Source organism: Apium graveolens, chromosome 1 (assembly GCF_009905375.1).
Source record: "Apium graveolens cultivar Ventura chromosome 1, ASM990537v1, whole genome shotgun sequence".
Taxonomy (NCBI): Eukaryota; Viridiplantae; Streptophyta; class Magnoliopsida; order Apiales; family Apiaceae; genus Apium; species Apium graveolens.
In genome coordinates this window covers 190,778,690-190,804,175 of record NC_133647.1, presented here as the reverse complement: position 1 = coordinate 190,804,175, position 25,486 = coordinate 190,778,690, and the positions used below count along the sequence as shown (strand labels likewise).

At 34.3% G+C, this 25,486-nt stretch overlaps 3 protein-coding genes across 5 annotated transcripts; 1 reads left to right on the top strand and 2 right to left on the bottom strand.

Annotated features, from left to right (window-relative positions):
* Positions 1 to 1,489: 1,489 nt before the first annotated feature.
* Positions 1,490 to 4,655, top strand: LOC141674106 (uncharacterized). 3 transcript variants are annotated; one of them, XR_012555832.1, is made up of 4 exons: positions 1,490 to 2,143; positions 2,704 to 2,895; positions 4,156 to 4,234; positions 4,350 to 4,648. XR_012555832.1 is itself a non-coding variant. In XM_074480833.1 (2 exons), the coding sequence occupies exons 1-2, from the start codon at positions 1,559 to 1,561 to the stop codon at positions 2,791 to 2,793; spliced, it is 675 nt and encodes a 224-aa protein (XP_074336934.1). In that variant the 5' UTR covers positions 1,490 to 1,558; the 3' UTR covers positions 2,794 to 3,101. The 3 variants fall into 3 exon arrangements, 1 of the variants encoding a protein (XP_074336934.1); XR_012555831.1 differs by having other exon boundaries at positions 4,156 to 4,655; XM_074480833.1 differs by lacking the exons at positions 4,156 to 4,234; positions 4,350 to 4,648 and having other exon boundaries at positions 2,704 to 3,101.
* Positions 4,656 to 6,819: 2,164 nt separating this feature from the next.
* LOC141713901 (uncharacterized) lies at positions 6,820 to 7,638 on the bottom strand. The gene has a single exon (XM_074517465.1). The coding sequence runs from the start codon at positions 7,636 to 7,638 to the stop codon at positions 6,820 to 6,822; it is 819 nt and encodes a 272-aa protein (XP_074373566.1).
* Positions 7,639 to 18,221: 10,583 nt separating this feature from the next.
* LOC141674100 (transcription factor MYB62-like) lies at positions 18,222 to 20,021 on the bottom strand. The gene is made up of 3 exons (XM_074480827.1): positions 19,692 to 20,021; positions 19,220 to 19,349; positions 18,222 to 18,947 (listed from the first exon to the last, which is right to left on the bottom strand). The coding sequence occupies exons 1-3, from the start codon at positions 19,834 to 19,836 to the stop codon at positions 18,431 to 18,433; spliced, it is 792 nt and encodes a 263-aa protein (XP_074336928.1). The 5' UTR covers positions 19,837 to 20,021; the 3' UTR covers positions 18,222 to 18,430.
* Positions 20,022 to 25,486: the final 5,465 nt, after the last annotated feature.

The following is a 25,486-nucleotide window of genomic DNA, read 5'->3' as shown; positions in this document are numbered from 1 at the left end:
GCTGTACATACTTTTTTAGATGCAGAATATGTGATGTCATCTAAGAATGAATGTGAGTGTTGTATTGTATGTATATCTTTTTTTTCATTAAATTAAATCACATTACTTAATTTTGGTATTGTCTAAACTATTCATGGCAATATTATTTGACAGTCTTTTACCTAAACTCGACATCATTATATTTCAGTGAAAAATAAACTATTCAAATGGTAAAAATATTTATTAGGTGCGAATCGTAAAAATTAATAAAAAAAAAATTTGCTAGCATACGTAGCTGACTCATCAAACTGGAAATGTCATTTTACGTTCCCAGTTACTAATATACAATAAATACAATTTAACCAACAAAATTCATTTAGCACATAATTTATAATTATAATACAGAATTATACTTTATTCACTTAATCACGTCGCGAAATTTCCAGTCGCTACAATATGGATTGCTCAAATGCATGATTGTAACATTTGATACAAAATATTCTATCAACTCAAATTCAATCCCCAAGTTTTAAATATAATTCATTTCATCTATAAATGTTCAATCAATATATGTTTACTTAATTGTTATTTGATTTTATGATATGAAGAACATGCATGGATGAATGAAATCAGATTCGAACAATTACTTAATCACTCATCACTAATGTTCAACAAAATTAAAGATATACACACAAGTATCATATGTTACCATATGTGAAAAAAATCAATGATGTAAGGGTGCATATAGAGGAGGAAGTAACAAAATGGACCTGGTGAATAACAATAATACCTCCGTTTTTTATTCAAGTGATAGTTATTCTGTAGCTGTAGTAAAAATAAAAACTAAAACTTTTCGGTGCCTGATAAAAGAATAGGAGATGTGTCAATTGTATTTCAATTTGGCCACAATTTGGTATCTATACATTTTTTTTCATAAAATTAAACCACATTAACTAATTCATGTTATTGTCTAATTTGAAACTTTTGTTTTTCTCTTATATATTAGCAACAAAAAAATAAAACTAACATCATATCGGAACTATTCGTGGCAATATTATTTGAGATATTTTTATCTAAACTCAACACCATGATTTCTGGTGAAAAATAAAATATTAAAATCATAAAAAAAATGATAAAATAATTTATTTGGTGTTAATCGTAAAAAAGAATAAAATTAATTTTTTTTTCTAGCACGCGTAGCGCGAGTAATTGACAACAAACAAACGTGAACATTCTTTAACGAACGGTCACTTGTCACTTTTTTTACCATAAGGTAACTCCTATTTCTAACCCATGTCAGAAAACACAGTAATTCTTACTTGCTCACCACGATTTAAAATAAATAAATAGATTTAAAATAAATAAATAAATCCAAAATTAAATCAATTCATTCAAATCAACGGTGATTTCGCCTACACCCTATAGTATCTTACCTTACACTCGCCCACAGATAATTAAACCTCTACAACACTTTCAAGTTTCAATATATATACATCCTGTTCATCAAAACCTTTCTCCTTTCTCTACACACAAACACATATTTCCCGGCGATTTTACCACAAATATAATTTCCGGCGAGATGGTGAATAAGGAGGAGTTTGAGTGTGGAAGAGCGAGAGTGTTGCATAATTTCGAGTTGCCGGCGTTGAAGTGGGGGTCTAGAAAGGTCCTGAGATGTATGAAAGTTGATGATAGTGAAGTTCCGGAGAGAGGTCACCGGAGTATCATCGGAAAGAGAGTCAGTTTCAATTTCTCGCCGGCGGATGGGAAAAAACCGGAGTTTGATTTTCCAGCGACGGCGGAGCGGCGGCGGAGTGCGGTGGAGGAGTGTGAGATAATGAGGCCGTGGAATTTGAGGACGAGGAGGGCGAGGTTGGATCCGGAGGTGTGTGAGATTGAGAAATTGAAATCGAACTCGAACTCGAACACGAAATGGGTGAAAGGGAGAGGAAAGGAGTCGCCGGTGAGGAGTGAGGGGGTGAGAGTGAGAGTGGATTCGCCGTGGTGTTTGAGAGGAGGTGGAGAGAAGAGAGAAAGAGAGAAAGTGAAGTTTTCGGTTTCGCTTTCGAAAGAGGAGATTGAGGAGGATTTTATGCTGATGACTGGTTGTAGAGTGCCGCGGAGGCCGAAGAAACGGGCGAAGAATGTTCAGAAACAATTGGATGTATGTGTACATTGTTTTGATTTTGATTTTGTTTGTGTGTGTTTTTTGAAAATTGTGATTGTTATGTGACCTGATCTCTCCCTCTCCCTCTCCCCCTCCCCCTCTCTCTCTCTCTCTCTCTCTCCCTCTCCTTCTCTCTCTGTGGTGTGTTGGTTGATTTGTGTGAAATAAGTGATTTTGATCTCTCTCCACCTCTCTCTCTCTCTCTCTCTCTCTCTCTCTGTGTGTTGGTTGAATTGTTTGAAAGTAGTGATTTTGATGATGATCTCCCTCTCTCTCCCCCCCTCTCATTGTCCTTGTGTGTGTTGAATTGTTTAAAATTAGTGATTTTGATTATGATATCTCTCTCTGTCTCTCACTGTGGCGTGTGTTGGCTTGTTTGATTTAGTGATTTTGATTATGATCTGACCTAATTTGTTTGTGTGTTTTTAATTGTTTGGAATAGTGATTGTGATTATGATCTGACCTAACTCTCGTGTGTGTGTGTGTGTGCGTTTTGGGTATTTTGAAGATAGTGATTATGATTATGATCTGACTTAATTTGTTAATGATGATTGCAGATGCTGTTTCCTGGATTGTGGCTGACTGAAGTGAATGCTGATATGTACAAAGTTCCTGACCTTCCGGAGACTGGAAAGGTGATATATTGATCAAATAAGACAAGCTCTCTGTTTCGAGATTCTTTGAATGGTACAATTTAGGGCATTTGGATGAAACTTGAAACTGGGGATTTTTTTTGCGGATGCAAAGAGGTATAAATGTTGATTGGGTTTAGCATGTGCAGTAGCTGTTGTTTCTCTGATATTTTGAAGCTTCTTATGATTGCTGACAAGAGTATGATGAAACACTTAACCACCATTGTTTTTGGGATGTTGATCGAATTTTAAGCTCTTCCTGGTAGGAGTGGTGGTGTAAAGTTAGTTGACATGAATTATGCTAATTTTGTTAATTAATGGAAGTTGTTCATACTTGCTTATGTTGATTAGACGATTAGTAGATAAAGTAGATGAATTGATAGAAGATGAACTTCTTTTGAGTTCAATTGCTACTTATGTACTGAACTTATATAGTAATATTATCTGCTAGTTCAATTGATGAAACTAGTTTGCAATTTATGTTTATCTAAATGTGTGTTGCAAGATAGCAAATTTTTAATTTGTTCGTATTAATGAAGACGTTGATGAGATATTCTCAGGCTACTGAAGGCCACTGCTTTTGTGATGTAAAAAATGTTTCTTAGCCCTATTCATTTTTTTTTCTGTTTCTGCACTGCGATTTAGAAAACATCTTTAAGTTATTCTTTTGGCATCTCTGTTATTAATGAGTATAATATGTTACTCCGAACATAGTTTGTACGAGTTCATTACTGGTTGATATTAAGATGGAGACCAAAGTGCTTTTTTATGTACATAGGAATATTCATGAATGCCTTTTACAGCGTTAATTGTCAATTTATTTGTACATTTTCTTTATTCCATAGTGAACACCAGTGTTTGAAATAAACTTTCAAGGAGATGCCTATGGTTACTTATCAGCGATCCACCTCTCTGTTTATCATACTTTTGCATGCCTATTATTATCTCTACTCTCTACCCTCTTTTCTAATCTCTACTTTAGATGTTGAAGTCATTTGGTGGTTACATTTTGTGTTCAATACTCTGTTATCATTGTTTAATCCTGTAAGTACTCGGAAATCTGTGTTGTTTGTTTAATGCTATGATGAAATGAAAATGTTTATTTCATTTCAAATCGAATTGAGCTTGAATTTGCTTATTCCCTAATTTAGTAATTTCTGCAGAATTGATGCATATTTTCTTTATACTGCATTACTTGGATCATGATCCTGTTGGTTTTAGTGCCTAATTTGTAAATTTAGAGATTAATTTTTGGCACTAAAAGCAACTTGCACTTGTAAATTTGTAACAAGCAATTTGCACTGTTGTGTTGATTCTAAGATTTGTTTCCTTTAGAATGATGAACTTCGACCTGATCAACTCTGTTAACTGACCCAGTTCAAAGCTGAATCTGAGATGAAAAAGGTTGTAGTTGGCACGGCTTCCATGGTTCGTACATCGGGCGTGGTTTAGAAAGGTGTATTTTACAAGCACCAAAGTTTTACAGGACATGGTCAATTTTGTTGTGCAGGGTTCATATAAAGAAAGTGGAGGGAAATCTACATTAGCCTAACAATTTGACCATGTTGTAGGAATTGAACTGTTGAAGAAGGGTGACATGCTAGGAAACAACAGAAATTTTGCTATTGGGTTTCAGGTAAAGTGGCCTTTCAACATATATTAGCTTTAGAGAAGTCCCCAAAGTTCAAATACTCGTGGGCCAGAAGCAGGAATTGTATGAAAAGGTCATTGAACTAGGCCCATTATTAGTCCATTTTGAATGCTGATATACAGGACCATCTATGGCTTCAAATATCGAATCCATTTTGACGAAATATGCTAAATAAAGCCATATAAAAAGAACTCCGAGGAGTAATATACTAGTAATATATTAGTATGAGTATTTGATTTGATTGGCCTGTATCCTGGCAAGTGCTTTATAAGCAAAAAGCAAGTTGAATTGAATTCTTAACAATTAGTAGAAATTTTGGGGTTTTCATAAAAAATGAAATTTGACTTAAATATTTGATTATTTAGTGGTGTGTCTGTATTTTGGGAATTTTTCACACTATAAAATTTTAAAGTATATAAATTGTTTTTTTCCCACGCTTCTTGTTAGCTGCTATTTTATTGTTTGATATCTGATGTTTACTGTTTTTTATGTGTTTAGCTTGAAATGTTGAATGCATTTCAAACCATTATCTAAATTCTATGTATCAATATATTTAGCCAACCAAGATGAATAATAATCACCATCTTCAATCATATACTCTGGTTGACTATATTTATAGAACCATTACAATCCTCTATAATGGTTCAACTCTCATTTTATCATTTTTAGTTTATATTTAAGATCTCTTATGTCAACTCATAACTTATATTGCCAACTTGCAACTTGACTTTAATCAATAATAATAATGTGCCTGTTTGAGAAATGTTAAAATAAGTAATTTATAACCTAAAATCAATAAGTGGCTTAAATGATAGGTAAATTAATACTTATAAATTATATTAGTGTTTGGATACTTGTACTTATAAGTCATATTTTTTAAAAAAAAAATAAAATAATATACTTTTAAGTTTTAAATATAATTATCCCAATTCATGAATCTTAAATTAGATTAAAATTCTAAAAAATAATATTTTAAAACAAAAGTTAATAAAAAAGAAAAAAATCAAAATAAGTTGAGAGAAAATATGCCGTTATTAACATTTAGTTTATTAACTTATAACTTGTAAATTAAACTTATAAGTCGACAAACACTTCTGTTAAGTACTTATAAATGATAGACTTATAAGTATAAACCTCTTATGTCTTTTTAGGCCCAACATGTCTTTTTAAATATAAAGACTATAGATAACCATGTTGGCAATCCACTTTTTCATTATTAACACTATTATTTTATATTATTTTAGACAACCATTATAACTAACTTGAGGATAGTCTTATACCCATAATTTGTTACTGTTCAGTGATGTCAAAATTAAGCGTTCTTCACAAAATTAATCTCTTCCTAAATTAAAAAGCATGGAATGTTTGGTTGGTTTATCATTTAACCTTGATAAATTATTAAACATACTTATAACTCTAATGCTGCAAATTAATAAAACAGTAACTTATTCATCAGATAGCAATTTTATTCAAATATTTTTTTAAAAAAATTACTACTTAATACGTATACTAGATTCAATTCATCAACCAAAAATTTACTAGCCAAAGCCTAAATGATACCAACAGTTTGGTTTTAGTACAAAATGTAAAGTAAATAACATTGGTAGGTCAGGGGTATCTGTTCTAAAGAATCCAATGACCAAAGCCTGTTGCATAATCAGACAATAATTTGATTAGATGATTTTAACTAAAAGCATGCAATCAAAGAAGGATCAGTTTATGAGAATAGTTAGAAATTCCTTGTAAGATAAAAGCATATCCAGAGAACAGCCATCATGCATTGTTCTAAAACTCAATAAGTGAATCAATCATTTATCAACTTCAAAAATCAGACCTCAGATCCAAAAGCTAGACAAAAACAAAACTATTATAAACCTCATTTGTATGTCCCGATATATAAAAATCTTAATCGGCAAGACAGTCCAAAGAAACATTTTAGTGTTGAATGGAACAGAAGGCACCCACATGCAATTATGAAGTGCCAGAAAATTTGAAATACATTAAAAGACTGCCAAGCATGGGATGACAATGATAGGAGGATTCCTTGTTCTCCTGCTCCCTTATTATTTGACATGTTGATATACATCAAAAACATTTAATATCCAATCAATTTATCCACCATAACCGAAATTTATTGTAAATATTCTAAGGCTTAGCAAGAATACTCCGTCGGTGTTAGTCACTCGGAAGTAGGGTCTAGGAGAGTAAGATATACGCAGACATTACTCCGCTCCAAAGAGTTTAGAGCAGAAATGTCGTTTTTTATTAGCACTCTGATTCAGTTCTGCAAACGTTTCAATGTAGTAGACTGCGTATAACTATTGCAAAAGTAATAACCACAATGTATGTATTCACATTAAAGGACTTCACAACTTAAAATATAAAACGGATCATCTCTGTTTCTTTTTAGACTTGCCATTACAAAAAAATGAGCCAAATCCAAACAAGTTTGAAGTTCCCTTTGATATGTAAGCTGGTGTAATATTTAAAACAGGATTGATTCTAACTCCACTGCCATAAGATTTGGATTTCTTTAACAATGGAGGCCTACCTGAGGAATTATAAATCTGATGATATTCGCCGTAAGAAGGAAGGGACCGATTTCTACTACCAAGGGAATGCTGTTTTTGTAACTGCTGTTTTGAAGCAACTTTTGATGGCATGGACTTTTTGGGATTCGGAGCAGAACCAGTTGAGTTGCTCCGAGAAAGAATCTGGAAAGAACGAATTAATCCTTTACTCCGGTTATTGTCACAATTAAGGCTAATGCTTCTTTTGAAGTGCCAAAATGATTTGGATGCAGGCTTGTCTTCTTCAATACTTTCGAATAAAAATTCCTTTAGCCTTTTCTTGTTTGTGTCATCATTCACATTACGCAATTTTGATCCCACACGGCTAGTTGTACAAGGCTGTGATGGAAGAGTATCTAAATCTTTGCTGATGCTGTTTACTTTCTTGATTTGAGTAGGAAGGATTTTTCCATCTGAAAAAAGCTCATCAGCTGATAAATTATCTTGATGGAAGTTATTAACACTAATGCAGAAATCAAAATCAGTGCTGAAGTCTAACAGTAATGCATCTGATCTGCGGTGGCAACATTCAGCAGGAAGAGAATTATCCGTTTCCTTTAGATCATACGAGAACGAGATTCTGGGGCTTGTCACCAAGCTTGAACTCTCTGAGCTTACCTCAGCTGCCATAATTCCCATTCTTTCCGGAAGGACGCAGACAACTTGGTATAATGTATAGAAGTTGCAGTGGCATTACAAAGATTTGGAGAACAAAAGAAAGCCAAGGAGTGACCAAAGTTGTAATAATGTTGAGAGAAGAATAAGAGTCAGCTTTTGGTTTAAAAGATGACCGGATGGAGGAGAATTTCAGAGATGACAATAGTGAAATAGATATGATGATCAGGGTATGTTTGTTATGTGATAGTATGAAACAAGTACATACTTCTGGGGCACAGTGGCATTTGGGTATTTTTTACACTGGTGAGCTGGTGACTAGTGATGTGGAAAAGAGGATATAAAGAGGGGAGTGATTTATATTTGGAGCACCGAAAGGAGGGGTATAGGAGGGGAATTTGCCAATGTGGTGCCTAAATAGGTAAAAGCAAAAGAAATTTCTTCACTTTCCTTATTAGAAAAACTATAGCTTTAGCGAGAAAAAGAAAATGGGACTATTACAATCACGAGTTATATTTATTGTCGTCCTCTTACATCATAGACTGCTTAGACACTCGGAACTAAAATTGAAATGATCTACAAAGAAACGAGAAGTCGTCAAAGCAAGCATGATGAAGATGGGAACAAGGCAGTAGAGGCCCCGGGAATAAGTTTAAGCAAGGGCGGTTACTTGTGTGGTAGAAACAAAAACGAGAGAAACTAAGAAATTATATAAACGTTAAGATTAGAAACGTATTGAGCAGTTGAAAGAGTGGAGTGTGGGAGGATAAGTAAGATAGAGAAAGAGGTTAAAAATATACAAAGGTGGATGAAAAAAACAGAACGTGGGAGGGAAGTCATAGTACATAAATAGGTGTGTCCGTCTTGGTTGGATGATACATAATTCTTGGGCAGGAGGGGGGCACAAACATGTTACTTTACCTCTCTAATCACATTCTCATTCACAACTTCTTTGGCATCTCCCCCAACTTATATATATATATATACATGATTGATGGCCAAGTACTATAAAAAATGGGCAAGCATGAGAGAGAACAGATGCAGAATTAATTAGTTAATTTACTTCTTCAAAAAAAGTTCCGTCAATTTTAGTAACTATTTATCATTGTCATGAGATTGCTGAAATGATAAAAACTTAACTTTTATTATCGTGATTTGATTCTCGTTTATCCTAAAATTAACGATATGAAATTAAAAGAATTATTGATTTATGTATAACAACTGAAGCCAAAACACCTTCGGCAAGCGTTTGAATCACATAAATCTAACTTCAAGTTAATTAGCGTTTGAAATCGCATTTAATAATTTAAATGCTCTTTATCCAAATTACCTCTTTCTTTCATAATAAAATTTTTGTCATGCGTCTCATAAACCCAGCAAGGCACAGATAAAATATGTGAGATTAATGGTGTATGTATTTTCACGAAACATGTACCAACTTGTATGAGTAATTTGGAATGTCTTTAACTGACTAATTTGTTTATATATAACATAGCCATATTCTCATTACATCTAACTTATGTCTCATTCATTGTATTAATCAAATCAGGAAAGATTTTGGAGAGAGCCAACATTAGTACAGTTATTTTTAAAAGATTTGAAAGGTTCTGCAAAATGGGTCAAGGACGGCAATTGAGTTTTAATTGTAATTCCTATGTAAATAATAATACTATATGTTTGACATATTTTAATTTGACACTGAATAGGCAAAGAGACAACTAAATAAAGTCAAATACATATGGCTAGATTTCTGGATCCAACACGGTAGTTAAAAGAATTCTCAAAATGTAGATATCATTTCATATTAATTTCAAAAGAATTCTCAAAATGTAGATATCATTTCATATCAATTTCAAAATTAAGTGTATTACTATACTTATTTTTTTATCATTTTAGTTCGGCCCAAATTATGATTTACCCCAAAACTGTATACGTTAAATATATTGAAGTGTTCTTCTTTTCTTTCTGAATTATGCTCGCTAAACCAATCTACATTTCTCACTTCTGCCCAATAAACAATCTATAAACAATTTACAATTTTATAGTTCCATAACTATGTTTTGTACTTTGCATGTATGTGAAATCACAAACATGTGTGTACAGTTTTTCCAAAGGGTTGATCACACTTATTTAAGGCTTAATAATTTTTAAATATTAAAGTTTGCATAAATATATTGATTTAAAAATATTCATTTTTGTTCCTAAAATATTAAAAATGTATTTTTTTTTATTTTTGGACCGCCCGATTTACATCAGTATTTTTTCTTAAATTGGTTTTCTTCCCGGTCTAAGAATAAAAGAATATATTTTCGACATTTAAGGGGCAAAAAATGAACATTTTTATCAAATTAAATGGACATATGAATATATTTGTGCAACCTTAAGACTTAAGACTTAAAAGAAGAGTAAGCCTTTATTTAAAATACATACTTAAAGTACACATGCCATGCCTCCTGTGAGACTTAGCATATCACTCTTATTGTTAAGACGAGACGGATATTTGCTAGGTTATAATATAATCAATTGTTCTAAGTCTATCTTTTGTAAATGTTTAATTGAAGTATGTGAAAGTTCTAATTATGCTTTACGTCTGTGCTCTTGCACATATTCAGAGGATTATTGCTTATGAGGGTTTGTGCTCCTATTTGATAGTAAGTTTTATGTCACAGGTTGCTATGCTATTAAGTTTCCGGCAAATTAATGGTCTAGTACATCGACGAGCATTGCTCGATTATGTTGTCATATCAAAGGTTAGTTTCCTTTCAATTTGCATCTTCTAATTTATAGAGTAGTATTTATAAGTTAACTTGTCGACCTTTTCTATATTGCCATTATGGGCAAACCTGCATTACAAGTTTTTGCAGTCTATAGATATCAAATATGCATACTTCTTGTAACAAAAGGATGTTCTGATTTTTTAGCAGTAATAGTGTATTTACCTAAATCTTTTATAAGCACAATTAATTAGCCAGGTTAAAATGCTTAGCATTTAGCAATGCATTTTGTTCCCTATATATCTCCCGTTGGCATTGGCATGTCAACAAATTTTGATGTTAAAGAATGTGAAACACTACCTCTCTAATCACATAATCATATTGTCTCTCTTAACTCCTTTAGCATCTCCTCAAACTTATATTTATACATGATTTATAGCCAAGTACTATAAAAAATGGACAAGAGAGCTAACAGATGCAAAATTAATTAGTTCATGACTTCTTATAATTAAGTTTCGGAGAATCCTTCTAAGTTGTAACTATGTGGCTATTGCGAGCACAAAGATATACACAGATTCATGCCAACTTGTATGACTAATTAGAAATGTCTTAACTGACTGATTTGTGCATATATAACGTGACCATTGTCACATTCGTTATACTCAAAATATGTTAGATATCGGAAAGAACTAATATTGGTACACTTTAAAATATTGTAGATTCTCCAAAATTTGTCCAGGATGAGAGTTGATTTGTGCTAACCTGCACAAGTTTTTATAGTCTATAGATATCATATATACATAGGTCTTATAACAAAAGAAAGTGTTAATCATTTGGCAGTAACACTTTATTAATGTAGATCTATGCCATTTTGTTTCCTGAATATTTCGAGTTTGCTGTCTGTACAAAAGTTTTTGGGATGTCAAGTTTTGATGTTAAGAATGTGGAACTCTCCCTCTGTTTTTTTCTGAGATCTTAATTAGTTCATGCGTTTCTTGTAATTAAGTTTTCTAGAATTCTCGCGGTTAGTATGCATTGAAATAACTAAAGTGGTATGAACATATTTCTTGTCATCCCAATTTGATTCTGGCTCAATCTTGAAATCGTATTTATTAACTTAAGTGCTCTTGATCCAGATGACCTATTTTTACATCTTTAATAAAATTTACTAAAACCATGTAATTACAAATAATTCATTACTACTATCATTTCCTGAATACACAAATTTATCTATTATCATTCCATGAATACACAAATTTATGATAAAAAAATTATCATGCTTCTCTTAATTCAAGCAAAGTACACATAAAATATGTGAGATGAGTGGTTATGTGTTAATTAAATGATTTGTGTATATATAAAGTAATTATATTCTCGTTACATCTCACTAATATCACATTCATCATACTCCTACAATATCGGAGATAACTATAATATAAATTAATTTAAAACTCTGAGATTCTACAAAAGTAATTATATAAGACTATATGTATATAACAGTTTCATACTTAAGATTCTGAATGTTGCATGTAATACTATGGAGTGTTACAGAGATTTTTGAGTAAGAAAATCAGGAGAAAAAGAGCAATGCAATTTGTAAGATCAGAAAGACATTTCCAAATGATCTTTTCAAACAATTCAATAATGAGAAGTTTCAATTAGTGGGGAAGAGTTATCAGAGTTATAGTTAGTTATAAGTATATATTGGTTGTTTAAGATGTCCTTCATGTCCAGAGAGATCATGAAGCCTGCGAATTTATTTTTTTTTGCCAAAGGCGAATTCTTTTAATTAAGGAAAGAAACTTTTTGAGATATGAGTGAGAAGAAGGATATCAACTAAAATAGCACTACCTTTTATAAGAATGCAATGCTATAAATTTTATCAAATTTAAAAAATAATATAGGAATGAAGTCCAATTAATACAAGAATCTAAATTCAAGAAAGTATATATAAATGGCTATAAATAACAAAGTATTTATAGTTCAGTTTACTTAAAAATTAATTTAATATATTTACAAATAAAGTTATTTTTAAATCAATAATTAGTGCTCCTAATATTATGCTCATTACGATTCATCAAATTATAGTACTTCATGCAAAATTTAATAAATATATCATCTAATAAAATTTATATCAGGAGAATCCAACTTGAAGCTTTCCATCTAACTTTTTACTGAAACACGCTCCATAAATCAACGTCAACTTTACGTTATCTATACAAAAAAACTAAACTAGAAATGAAAAATTCTAATTTCATATTATTAAATTTTATAAAGGTGGAAATTATATGGATATATTTCTATTTCAAATTGAAAATATTAAGATGAAAATATATGTAAGACACATTTAACATTTTTCAATAATAAATTTAAATTAATAAACTGAAAAAAAATATTGAATATATTTTTATTTAAAAAAATAATTACATAAATTTCTAAAAAATATATATAGGTAATGGAACTTTAAGAATTTTTGACTCTCTAATAAATAATAAAAAATAAAATTTCCTAATACAATTTTAGAAAATTTAAGCAAAAAATAAAAAAAAAAGGTTACATAAATCCAAACCAAAAAGTTTTTTAAAAAATGTAAAATAACTTTTTAAAAACCCATCAAATAATTAAATTGGGGTCAAACTTTTAATTAAAAATATATAATGAAACAAATTTATCAATAAATAATTAAAATTATTTATTACAAAAAATTATTTATTTTACTTTGAAAGAGGAAAAAAAATTATTATACATTATAAATATTACTAATTTTAATGATAAAGTAATTTTTTATTCAACCATGCTAAGCGGGCAGTGCTTCCTAGTAGGAAACAATGCCTCTTCGTTTTAGTTTTCTACTTTTCAATATCTAATGTGTTAGAAGCTTCATATTGTAATGAATTTTCTAGGATTTATATTCTGCTATAATGTTAATGTGCCTTGTAAATTCATCAAAAAATTGTAATCTGTGTTCCAGATTTTCCATTCTTCACTGTTCCATGGCCAATGCTTTTGTTTGACCGTAAAAATTGAAACTAAGAAGTAAATCGTGTTGAAAATAGACATGGGAATATAGTAGTACCTGCAAATTGCAATGATAAGATGGCAAGAAAAAAGGTTTAAATTGACCTCAGAATAATACAATATGTAAGTATTATTATATACGGCTGTTGGAAGAAAGGAGTCTCTTCACGTAATTGCCTGGTTAGCGAAAAGTAATGATTATCATTCAAATCACCCTGTATTAGTTTAAACTTCATGACCTATTCCGCTGACCTGCTCAACGTTGCTGTAAGTGCGTGGAGTCGTGGTGTCGACTGTATGTTGCTTCTGGTGAGTAAATTAAAAATGTTCTGTGAGTCATCGACATAAAATAAAATTGAATCACATTTTGCAGCACAACGTTGAGTAGTTTGACAAATGCCCCGTCCCCCAAAGTCTCTATTTAAGGCAGTTACAAATTCATGATAAATTTTTTGCCATGTGTCTCAGAACTCAGAAGCCCAGCAAAGCTGTTTGTCAGTTGGTTGATGCATTTTGGCAAAACATGCAACTCGTATGACTAACTGGAAATGTCATAAATGGCTAATTTGTGTATATAATGTAACCGCTTATTTCATCTCACTAATTTCATCTTTACCATATACAAATTATATAAGATATAAAAAAGAACTAATATTAGTATTAATCATTTTAAAATATTTTACGTATCATAATACTTTACGTGTTGATAGTCAAAATAAAATTGTGATCATTACATGTTGATAGCCAAAATAAAATTGTAATCGTTATGTAAATTATGTTTATGAATTTTAATTCAATACGCATTAGTAGGAAGATCAACAACCTGTGTTGGGATACAAAGCTAGACCAAGACATTAGATTACAAGAATTATGATTTTTGTTGGGCCATGTACTCAGATTCTTATTATATTATAACCATCTAACTAGCAGTTAAATGTTAATGAATCAAATCATCTAGCAAAATTTATATAAACATAGTTTTTTCATTTAATGATATAAAAGATAAAGATGTAGAATGATCTTCCTGCATCTACACAAAACGGAGCAAGTGCAAAGTTTCCTCTCAACATCCATTCGTCTTGCTACCCAAAGGCAGCCAATTTAATTTCATATAATCATATATGGAGTCAGCTTCCAGTTTAAATGACTAGGTAATGCTGTGATATCCTAGTTATTTATGGTATGATCTTACGTGAATAACAAATGTGCAATACTGGCCGTTATAAATCCCTTGTTTCCTTTATCTCTAGAATGCAGAACTCTAGTTGGTAGAGTTGAGTTGAGAATTGAACATTGTCGAATTTTATTAATATCCTAGTTGTATATATTTTGACGTGACTTACAAACTTGCGATACTAGTTGTTACTAATCTCCCAATCTCCTTCATCGAGAATGCATGAGTTTAATTCCGAATTTTACATACTCGAGTTTTATAAGGACTTGAGTACAATAAAAACATTAATCCCCTCCCTCCTCCATCTACAATGCATAATTCTCAATAGTAAAGTTGAATTGCGAATTGAATATAGTCGAGTTTTATAAGAATTTGAGTACAATAAAATCTGTGATAATAGTTGCTATTAATTCCCCTCCATCTAGAATGCAGAACTCTCGTTGGTTGAGTTGAATTGTGAATTGAACATAATTAATTTTTATAAGAACTTGGGTACAATAAAATTTATGATACTGATCGCTATTAATCACTTGCCTCCTCCATCTACAATACTACACTCTCATAACACTCTCATTAGTAGAGATGAATTGTTAATTTAGCATAGTCGAGTTTTCGGGTTATATGGCAATTTCATCTTTGTACTGAAGAATAATAATTCAACTAGCCAGCCGGTTGGAAATAACTTTTAAACGGATAATGACTAATAATAACCTTTCAAATATGTCATCCTCCGTTAACTTAAAAAAAGAACTTTTAAATAAAAATAATGAAAAAATTTCAAAAATAATAAAAAGTTCTGAAGAATATGAATTTTTTTTAAATATCTGGAAAAAAACTTTACTATCTGAAGTTTGTTTCCTCCCCTATGATAAGTTGAGTAATGCTAGATATAAACCAAAATTTGTACCAAAATAATTAACGCGGCATGTCAAGATGTAATTTGTGATCTTATATGAATGCACGCGGGATATCATATTATTTATTATTATGAGAAAAGTATCCATTTATAAAGAATTTGGAAAGAAAATTTGTAATAATTTTTGGGGCCTCTCAGCATTTTTCTAATAAGTTCGGTAAAAAGAAGTTGATCAGTTGAGGCAAATCAATGACATGGTTCGGTACTCATTGTTGAGGATCGATAAAGAACGAAGATGTAACGGCTTCATATTAGGCAAGTCTGTAGAGGTTAAAGTTTTCCATTGTACTCAAGTTTTCTACATTAGCTTTGTTGATTCAAAGAGATGCATGGAGAATTTAATATATGTGATGTACTGATGTCATTGGTTGGTATCTACGGTTCATGTTCCCGTCACACTGTTGAACTTTTTGTGAACTCCAAGAACCTAGTTGCATATTCCAGGACCAAAACTAACTTGAAATAATTCTAGGCATTGTATATTTGTGTTATGATAGGATACACTGTTTTCTTTTACTTTTTTTAAGTATTTACCAAGATCCATCTATAATAATCCGCAGTTCCACTGTACCACATAACCCGATTTTGACCCTGATTGTTAATTTGTTATACAAAATGGTCATTATGCATCAATCTTAGTGACTAATCTGTTCTGGGACATTTTGGAAAAGGTTACTTCACAGTTAGTGAGAATTCAACTCCTCATAAGTCAGTTTGCAATCAAAGTGTGACATTGCGAGATAGTTATGCCAAGTGTGGGAAGTGATTTACTTGAAAACATGAAAGGGAACAGCATGCAGCGAAAAGCAAGTACCACACTACCACTATGTTGATGCCCTTCTCTGGAATGTTTACCACTCCACCTACCGGCCACTTCCACGGTACCACACTACCACTACATTGATCCTGGACATAATACAAAGGGTTATATGCATAACTCTCATAGACTTAATCGGTTTCGTGATGATATCTTGTTACCGGTCATATTACAGTTAAGGTTCCCACTCCTAATAAGTTACTTTTCAATCGAACTGTCATATTGTGAGATAGTTATGCCAAGCAGCAGGAAAAGCAAGTGTTGGCTTCTGCATTCATATACTGAACATAAAAAAAATTAGTTGTCTAAACTGTTGTTTATCCTTATTATAGAATCTAAATGAGAAAAGGATGACATTTTGTTTCACTTTCTGAAGTCTTGTGCTATGTAAACAATGCCTCTTTTTTTTAGTCATCATTTTTTCAATAGATAGTGTGATAGAAGCTTCGTATTGTAATGCTTTTCTAGGATTATTATTCTTCTACTATAATGTGCCTTGAAAATTCATCAAAAATTTATAATCTGTGTTCCAAAGCTCCAATGCTTTTGTTTGACCAAAGAAATTGAAACTAAGAAGTAAATCTTGTTGAAAAACAGACATGGGAATATAGTAGTACCTGTAATGATATGATGGCAAGAAAAAACGTTTAAATTGACCTCAAAATAATAAAATACGCAAGTATTAAAATACATGGCTACTGAAAGAAAGGAGTCTCTTCACGTAATTGCCTGGTTAGTGAAAAGGATTGGAACAATTAGACTATAACTGGAAAAGGGGGAAGCATCTGATTTGCTTCTCGTTGTCCAATCAATCTTGCAGCCTTGCCCTGGCGCAAACCACGCCGCAGAAAAGTCCTGACTTTTATTCTACACAAATTTTATCATTTCAAATCAATATTCTGGAGAAGCAATTGTCATGTATAACTGAACTGTTATCAATTCAAATCACCCTGTATTAGTTTAAACTTCATGACATATTCCGCTGACCTACTCGATGTTGGGGTGAGTGCGTAGACTCTTGGAGTCGTGGTGTCTGACTATATGTTACTCTTGGTGATGAAATTATATAGTGTACAGTGAGTCTGCGACATTGAACAAAATGGATTCGTATTTTGCAGCAAAACGTTGAGTAGTTTGACTTAGTCCCCATCCCCCAAAGTTTCTATGTAATGCAGTTAGACTGGAGCACTTTTGGTATGTACTGCAATTTTCAATTTTTGATTGCCTGTAATGAATCTACAAATATAGTCATCTAAAAGAGGTTGACTATATATAATTATAGATAAGGGGTGAGTATGGTTGGAGTGTGATTTTTTGAAAAGATTGATTATATTTTTTATTTTTGGTATGGCAACTCAATTTTTAGCTAAGGGCTCTTCATAATTGAAGATGCTCTTCCTAGATTATTCAACCACCAACTGTGTATATTTCTAAAAATCTCATGGTATAAGAAAAAAGTTCAGCATATGTACAATCTAGTTTTACAGTATTGTTTCCTGTAATTCTGCTGGAAAATAAGAAATCAAAACAAAATTTAGAAAATAATTAACATTATTAAAGCATTAGTTTCCGGTGATTAGAACTTTTGCACTATGCTTTTGTTGGACTTCATGAAAATTGAACAACACTTGCTGCAAAAGATTACTATGAATCAGTTATTTCGTTAGTAACTTCTCAAGTACAGTGGACAAAATCAATGTCTCCTCATTCATAATCTATTTTTGGTAAATGCCCAATCTAGTTATAAGCAGAATTATACCCAAAAAGAGTGTAGTTTACACAGCTTAATTTTTTCCTGTTTTTGACAAACAATAACCAGTCATGAGATTAAAGTTCTACTTATCTGAAATGTGAGATGATAGAATGATAAATTGACATTATATCTTTTAGTTCCATCAAGTTGTCACCTCACTTCAGTTGAACTGACAATTGACAGCACCTATGATCTTTTCAGTTGAAACAGAGGAAAACAGGGGAAAATTAACATCAAAACCTGCTCTTTACATATTCATCTTACTAAAATTTACTTGTGTACAGTTACCATTTTACTGCAACCACTTGATAGAACCTAGTACTAACATCTGCGTTACATTCATAACAGGGCCCCTGCCCCTCCTTAATAGTAACAACTAGAAGGCTACTTACTCTAAATATATATAGCTTCATTTGTTAACCTTTTACTTCTTCAACTCCCACAGTTCATCCATGTTCCAAAATGTAGCCGCATCTTCACTATTTATCCAGTCAAGAGTCTCTTCTTGGCAATCAGACATCAAAATATCACCTGATATGAAGTCGTCAACATTAAAGTTACCAGTGTCCACATGATAGCACTCATTTTCTGATTGAATTTTCATGGAATCTGAGGAACAAATGCTGGCACTTGACTTATCGTTTGTAACTTGAAATGGAGTCTGCACTTGTTGTGGATCAGTTAGCAGTGATGGGGTTTCCGAATTTTGAGTTAACATGGTTGTGGTAGAGGAAAATGATGATGAGGACTGTGATTGTGATGAATTTTGGCCCATTTTTTCGACTAATCGAGGCATCCAAAAATGCTTCAGGGTTTCGATAAACCTCTTGCTGTTGCAATCTATCTTAAGCTGCCTTGCTTGCTTTTGCACTCTTGTTCTCCAGTAGTTCTTGATTTCATTGTCAGTTCTTCCGGGAAGTTCTGCTGCTATTTTGGACCATCTGATGTCACCAAAATTTAACACACATGAGCCCATTTATAATATCAGATTGTTAAGTCTTTGTTCTAACACCTCAAGATATTGTTAACATGGTTGTAGAATCCTTCAAACTAGAATTTTCAACAAAAAAATTAATTTAACATACTATCAAAACTCGGTTATCTTGACAAATAACACTTAAATATAATAAGATTTAGGCTTAAAAGAAAAGATATGCTAATTGCTATCAGTTTACTACAAAGATCAAGAAATTATGATGCACAAATTACTTACCTATTACCCCATTTAGAATGGAGTTCAAGGATTGCAAGTTGTTCTTGTGGAGTAAGATTGCCACGCTTTATGTCAGGTTTCAGATAATTCAGCCATCTTAGTCTACAACTTTTCCCAGTTCTCTTTAGTCCTGATAAACAAAAAAAAGTTGCACAAATTAAAATTTAGACACACATGTATGATCTAGTTAGATTAGAAAGATGGGCATGTTTGAATTCTTGAAACACACATAAACACACACATGAAACTGCATGGTTCAGTTAGATTAGCAAGATGGGCATGTTTGATTTCCTGAACAAACAGATGAAATGGCTAGATTAAAAAGATGGTTGAATTTCCTGCACACAAGGAACCAGGATTCTGAAACAGCCGCGACTAAAATGAATTCTTGAGCACACATATTACAAGTGGTTACAATTATTGTACACACACAAGCTCATGTTACAAGTGAGCTAGCTAGCTAGCAATTCACCTGAAGATTTGGCTAGTAAATTCCAGCGGCCTTCACCATGAGAAGTGATGTAATGAGTTAGCAAAGAGTCTTCCTCAAAAGTCCATGGTCCTCTTCTAAGCTCTGATTCTTCTTCACTAGACCCTGACATATTAACACTTGACATAACTCTAGCTTGTTGAGATGGAGTATGTAATAAAGTAGAGAGATATAGAGGGTTTTATAATTGATGTAATGCATACATGATACATATCTTGTAGAAAATGTGTATGACTGTATGTATATAAAGAAAATTAAAGTTTGCTCACATGAGTTTTTGCTGGGATAAAATTTGTCAATTTCTGATGTGATATTGGAGTACTATTTGAGTAAACGAAGTAATAAATGCTCTTTGTATGTAGCATACCAATCCTACCCATTCAAGTCTGCGCAATATCTGTATACTACTATACTCCATTTGAATGGACCCCCACTTTCTTCATTTCTTATTAACCCTGCTTTTCAGTTACGTACACACTCTTGGTCATGCCTACGCTACAAAAATTGAGCCTTTTTAGACCAACTCGTTTTTATATTGCTCGAAATATTTTAGTCATTTGCATTTTATACCTTCTTCCTCGTGGGTCGATAATAATTAATAAGTAGCAAGGGATATAGGGTAAATTACCTTTGATCCGTCAAAAAAAAATTATATAAGAATTGGAAAATCGAACATCGAATTTAAATTGAGTACTCAAATGTTGAAAATGAGAAAATAGGTACTTGAAAATTCGAACTTTCAAATTTTAAAGACGCAATCAAGTAGAATCAGTTTTCAAGTTTTGTAAACTTGATTTCAATACAATTGTACATTTTTATTTGCATAAATAATATTACATGACAAGGTCAATATATTCTTATAAAAAACTAATGGGTTGGGAAGAATAAAAAGAACCTAGAGAAGAGAAAAAGGGGACCTTGAAACCAGAAGATTATGGTTTTCACAAGTGTGAGTCTTTTAAAGAACAAAATAGGGTGATATGTTTGATAAAAGGATTCTCACGGCAAGAAACGTGCTTGACCATACTAGGATGAGTATTGTATAGATACAAGTCTTATTGTAAACCCTAGTGGTGGTACCTTATAGGAAACGTGGGTTTATTGCGTTGGTCACTGGGCGGCTACTATACGAACTTGTGAATGTGAATTTTGGGAAAAATGAGAGAGGGGGTTAGCATGCAATATTGTGTTAGTAGATTGAAGAAAAATGTGGTCTCCACTTTTGCTAAAACATTACATTTACCTCGCCCCCATGCTATATTTTCTTGTTTCTCCCCATTCCAATGTTAAGGGTCTTGTGGCTCGCACTCTTACATGTGTGCGCATATAACAACGTTAATGTCAAATTGGCCTTAAATTGGGATCTTAACTAATACTCCAGTAAATGGTTTAAAATTAATAATATAATGTTAAGCATGTTATTTTATAGTAAAGTAATCAATCTCTCTAATAATTAGGACTGCGCAGAATTCCGGTCTAGACATGTAACCCGGGTCGGACTGGATATACCGGTCCAAGACCTGGACCGGACCGGTTCCCAATCTTTATAATTGAAAAAATCTGGTCTTCGGTCCGATCCAAGACCTGAAAAATCTGATCGAGACCTGAATGCACCTGAATTCATATATACAATTGTTTTACCTTTAATTTGTGTCTTATAAGATCATATATAAATATTAAATATTCACCCATATCATATTTAATTTATTGATCCAAGTTAATAGATAATAAATTGATATAATAAAATAAATCGATACTACACTTTAAATTACTAATGTTCGCACTTCATGTAATAAAATATTGATATTCATACTCTTAAAATTTTATATTTACTTTTAAAATAATAAAATATATACTTACTTTTAAATTTTTATTGACGTAACAAGTAACAAAATTTTTAAAGTATATAAATTTGGAAAAAAAATAAAATATATATATAAATAAATTTTGTATATAAATATTAATTAAACCGGTCCAAACCGGTCCGGTCCCAGTCCAATCCGCATTTTTCCGGTCCGGTCTCAAGACCGGATAGAATCGATCCTGATAGGGCATAATAGACCCGGGTAGGTGTCAACCTGGACTAAAGGGAGGCAGGATCAACCAACCTGCTAAGACCCCCCTCTCCCAGGCCAATCAAGCATAGGAGCCCAGGCCCGGGCCTATCCTACTTCCCGGATCCGGATCCGCCTGCTTACCCGGATCCGGATCAAGGCCGAAACCACAATGAGGGAAGTCCCAGCAAGCACATGCACATCCCACAACCCGCCAAGCAAAGGTACGTGGGCACGTGACTATGACAGCTATCAACAACCAGTACACCAGACAAGCACGGCGCGTGTCAGATGCCGTTAGGGTACTCTGGAGGTGGTCCTCCCCTGGACACGCGTAAGCAATCCACCCAAGCCAGGCGTCCTCTGGTCCCAGCATCCAACGGCCCAGATTTAGAGGTAACTACCCCTAAACCCTACCTTGGGGCTATATATACCCCCAAGACTGAAGGGTTTAGGGGTTGGAAAATATTTTTACTCTTGCACTCACACACTCTCATACACTCAAAAACACACAGCAGCCATCAAATATAAACACACATACACAGCAGCCTCTAAGTTACAAAAACATATATACCTTCATCTTCTCCAAAGCCTCTTCTTACTCTCACACCGGAGGCGCCGTGGGAGCCAAACCCCCCTTCCGGTGTTGTTTTGCAGGTGCCCAACCTGCAGCTACACCTCTCTCACGCGCACAAGGTCCAGGAACGCCGACGACGGAGCCGCCCGCTCACCGGAGTTATCATTTGGCGCTAGAAGGAGGGGCGAACATCCTTGGGTCTCGGTGCCCCTGGATTCATCTCCATCAGCAAACTCTTGAGAGAGTCCACTTCCAAACCTGTAAGAACATAAACAACCAAGCCCTTTCTTGAATATGAGTTTTCATTTTAGCCACGTTTATATGAGCTTGTTGACTTGGGCCTCGATTGTGTGAGACCGCCCTTGTTTGTTAAGTTTTAGTTGTTTAGGGTTTGATAATTTTTGTAATCTTGAAGCCTGGGGTTTGATAGTCTTGGTGATTTTAAAACCCAGAATTGTTTTAGCTTGCATATTTTCTTTTGGGTTAAAGAGCCTGCTATTCTTGTTTAGTATCATTCTTAGCAAAACCCAGAAAAGTTTGCTTGCTGTTATTCTGGAAATTTTTTGTAATCTTCAAAAAAGCAACCCCAGATCCACATTTGTAGCCTCAAATCTTGGTCAGTTGTTTGCACAATTGTGGTAATGGCAAGAGCAGGAAAAAGTACAGCTGGTAGGCCCTCCGCCAGTACCCACATTCAGGATCAAGAACCCTCTCAAGCCCAAGAACCTGGAGACAGAGAGATCTTCCAGGAGCAACCACTGACGCAGCATACCCCGGTAAGGGATGCCAGAAATGTCATAGATCTCAATCAGTACAAGTACACCAATGTTCCAGTTGCAGAGGAGCATATGGCTAACTTAACAAGCCACGAACTTGCTGAAGCAATCAGACTCTACAGAGATGAACAAGCCCGGGCTCAGATGGAATTTGAGCAAGATGATGAGCAAGAAGAGTCCGGGGACTCTCAGCAATCCAGGAGATCTGTCTTCGACCGAATTGGGGCCAAGGCAAAGAAGAATCAGAAGGAGCCTAGCAAAAAGGAGACAGAGGCAACCAGAAAGAAAAAGCTAGAAGAAATGAGAGAAAAGATAAGAAAGGAAGAAGAGGAAAAGCTAGAGCAAAAAATTCAGAAAAGAATGCAACTGGAGGAGGAGAGGCTCCTAGCTAAAGCAAGAGGCAAAAGAACTCGGAGGGACCCTACCCCCGAACTTATTTCTGATGACGAAGAGGAGGGTCAGAAAGATCTCAAGGACATGATTTACGAGCTCCAGAGAAAAATGGAGAAAGAATCCGGGGTGGAAGTTGGGGAGACCCTCACGCCCTTCAGTCACTCCCTAGAAGCCATCCCTCGACAGAAAAATCTCAAACATTACAACTTTGACTCTTTTGACGGACTGGGGGATCTGGAAGAGCACCTCAACTACTTTGAACAGATAGCTCAGATATACTATTACAATGACTTGACAAAATCCAGATTCTTCGCCTCGACCCTCAAAGGGGGGGCTCAAAGATGGTTCAGCAGAATCCCGTCAAGAAGCATCCACTCCTGGAAAGAATTCAGAGGAGCCTTCCTTAGAAGATTCAGAGCCAATAAAACACATGAAATGCACATGTGCCACCTGGAGACAATCCGCCAATATGATAACGAAGCACTCTCAGCCTATATGTGGAGGTTCCAGGAAGCCATCAACAAAGTCTCGAATCTCGATGAAAGGGAGGCTCTAAGCATATTTCGAAGAAACCTGGATCCAGAACACAATGAGAGGTATATTGTGGAGTTGATAAACAAAGAGCCCCAAAGCCTGGCCGCGGCTTATTCCATGGCAGCCCGGTTCATAAAAGAAACAGATGTTCTCCAGGCGATGAGAATGACTCGGAACGGAGGGAACAGGAACAAATCTTCTGATGACCGACCGAAAGGGGGTTACCATCAGGAGAAAAAGTTCAAACAAAGCAACCAAACCCAGCAAACAAATGTGGTACAAAACACCCCAATCTTCCAAAGATTGGGTCCTAAAACAGAGCCCAAAAGTGATCACGATCCCCCTAGGCAGCAAAGGGAGCCCAGGCAAGAGCCAGAATGGACCCAACTAAACAGAACCCGGGAAGAGATACTAAAGGAGATCAAGGGAAAGCCATTCTACTATCCTCCAAAGCCAATGCAGACTCCCCCAGAGAGCAGGCCTTACAACAGGCAGTGCGACTATCATGAAACCCATGGACACAAGACTGAGAATTGTCTCTCTCTAAAATACTTCATTGAAGATCAAGTCAAGAAAGGCAACCTGAATCAATACATCTCAAGGGAGAAAAATCAGAGAGAAGAAAGGCCAAGAAAGGGTAAAAATGTGGTAAATGTGGTCCTGGGAGGCTCACACTCTCCCCCTAGGAGCCCGGGCTCAGGGGATGAGGTATTCTCAATCCAATCCTACCCGGAGATGATGATCTCATTCAGCAGCAAGGATTATGAAGGAGTCAACCCGAATCACAATGAAGCCTTGGTTGTAACACTTGATATCTTTGACAACGAAGTAAGAAGGATGTTGATCGATAATGGATCCTCAGTAAACATACTCTTCAAGCATACTGTGGACAGGATGAAGCTTGGGAGCGTACGCTCCAATGAATGCCAAGAGGACCCTCTATATGGGTTCGGGAACAACTTGGTCCCGATCCAAGGAACTTTGTACTTGCCAGTAATGTTCGGATCGGCCCCAAACCAAGTCACCCATGTGATTAAGTTCTACGTGATCAATACTCCCTCATCTTACAACGGCATAATTGGGCGCTCAGCCTTGACCAGGATCCAAGCAATCACCTCCATATCACATTTGAAAATCAAGTTCCCAACCCCAACCGGGGTAGGAGAAATCAAGGGAGACTATGAGGTAGCTGAAAGATGTTATAGCCAGGCTCTGGTAATGGCTGAGACCCATCAAGACAACAAGAGAAAGGCTGTCGTGCTCCGGAAACAGCAAAGTATTAAGAAACATCGCCAACAATCAAGGGATGATGAGAGAAAAGAAGTCCAGGTCATAGAGACCCTCTCAGACCCAAAAGCGACCAAACAAGGCTCAGAAGAGCAAAAAAGCAACCAAGTCACAAAGGGGATTGAATTGGGCCTAGCCATTGACCAAACCAACCCT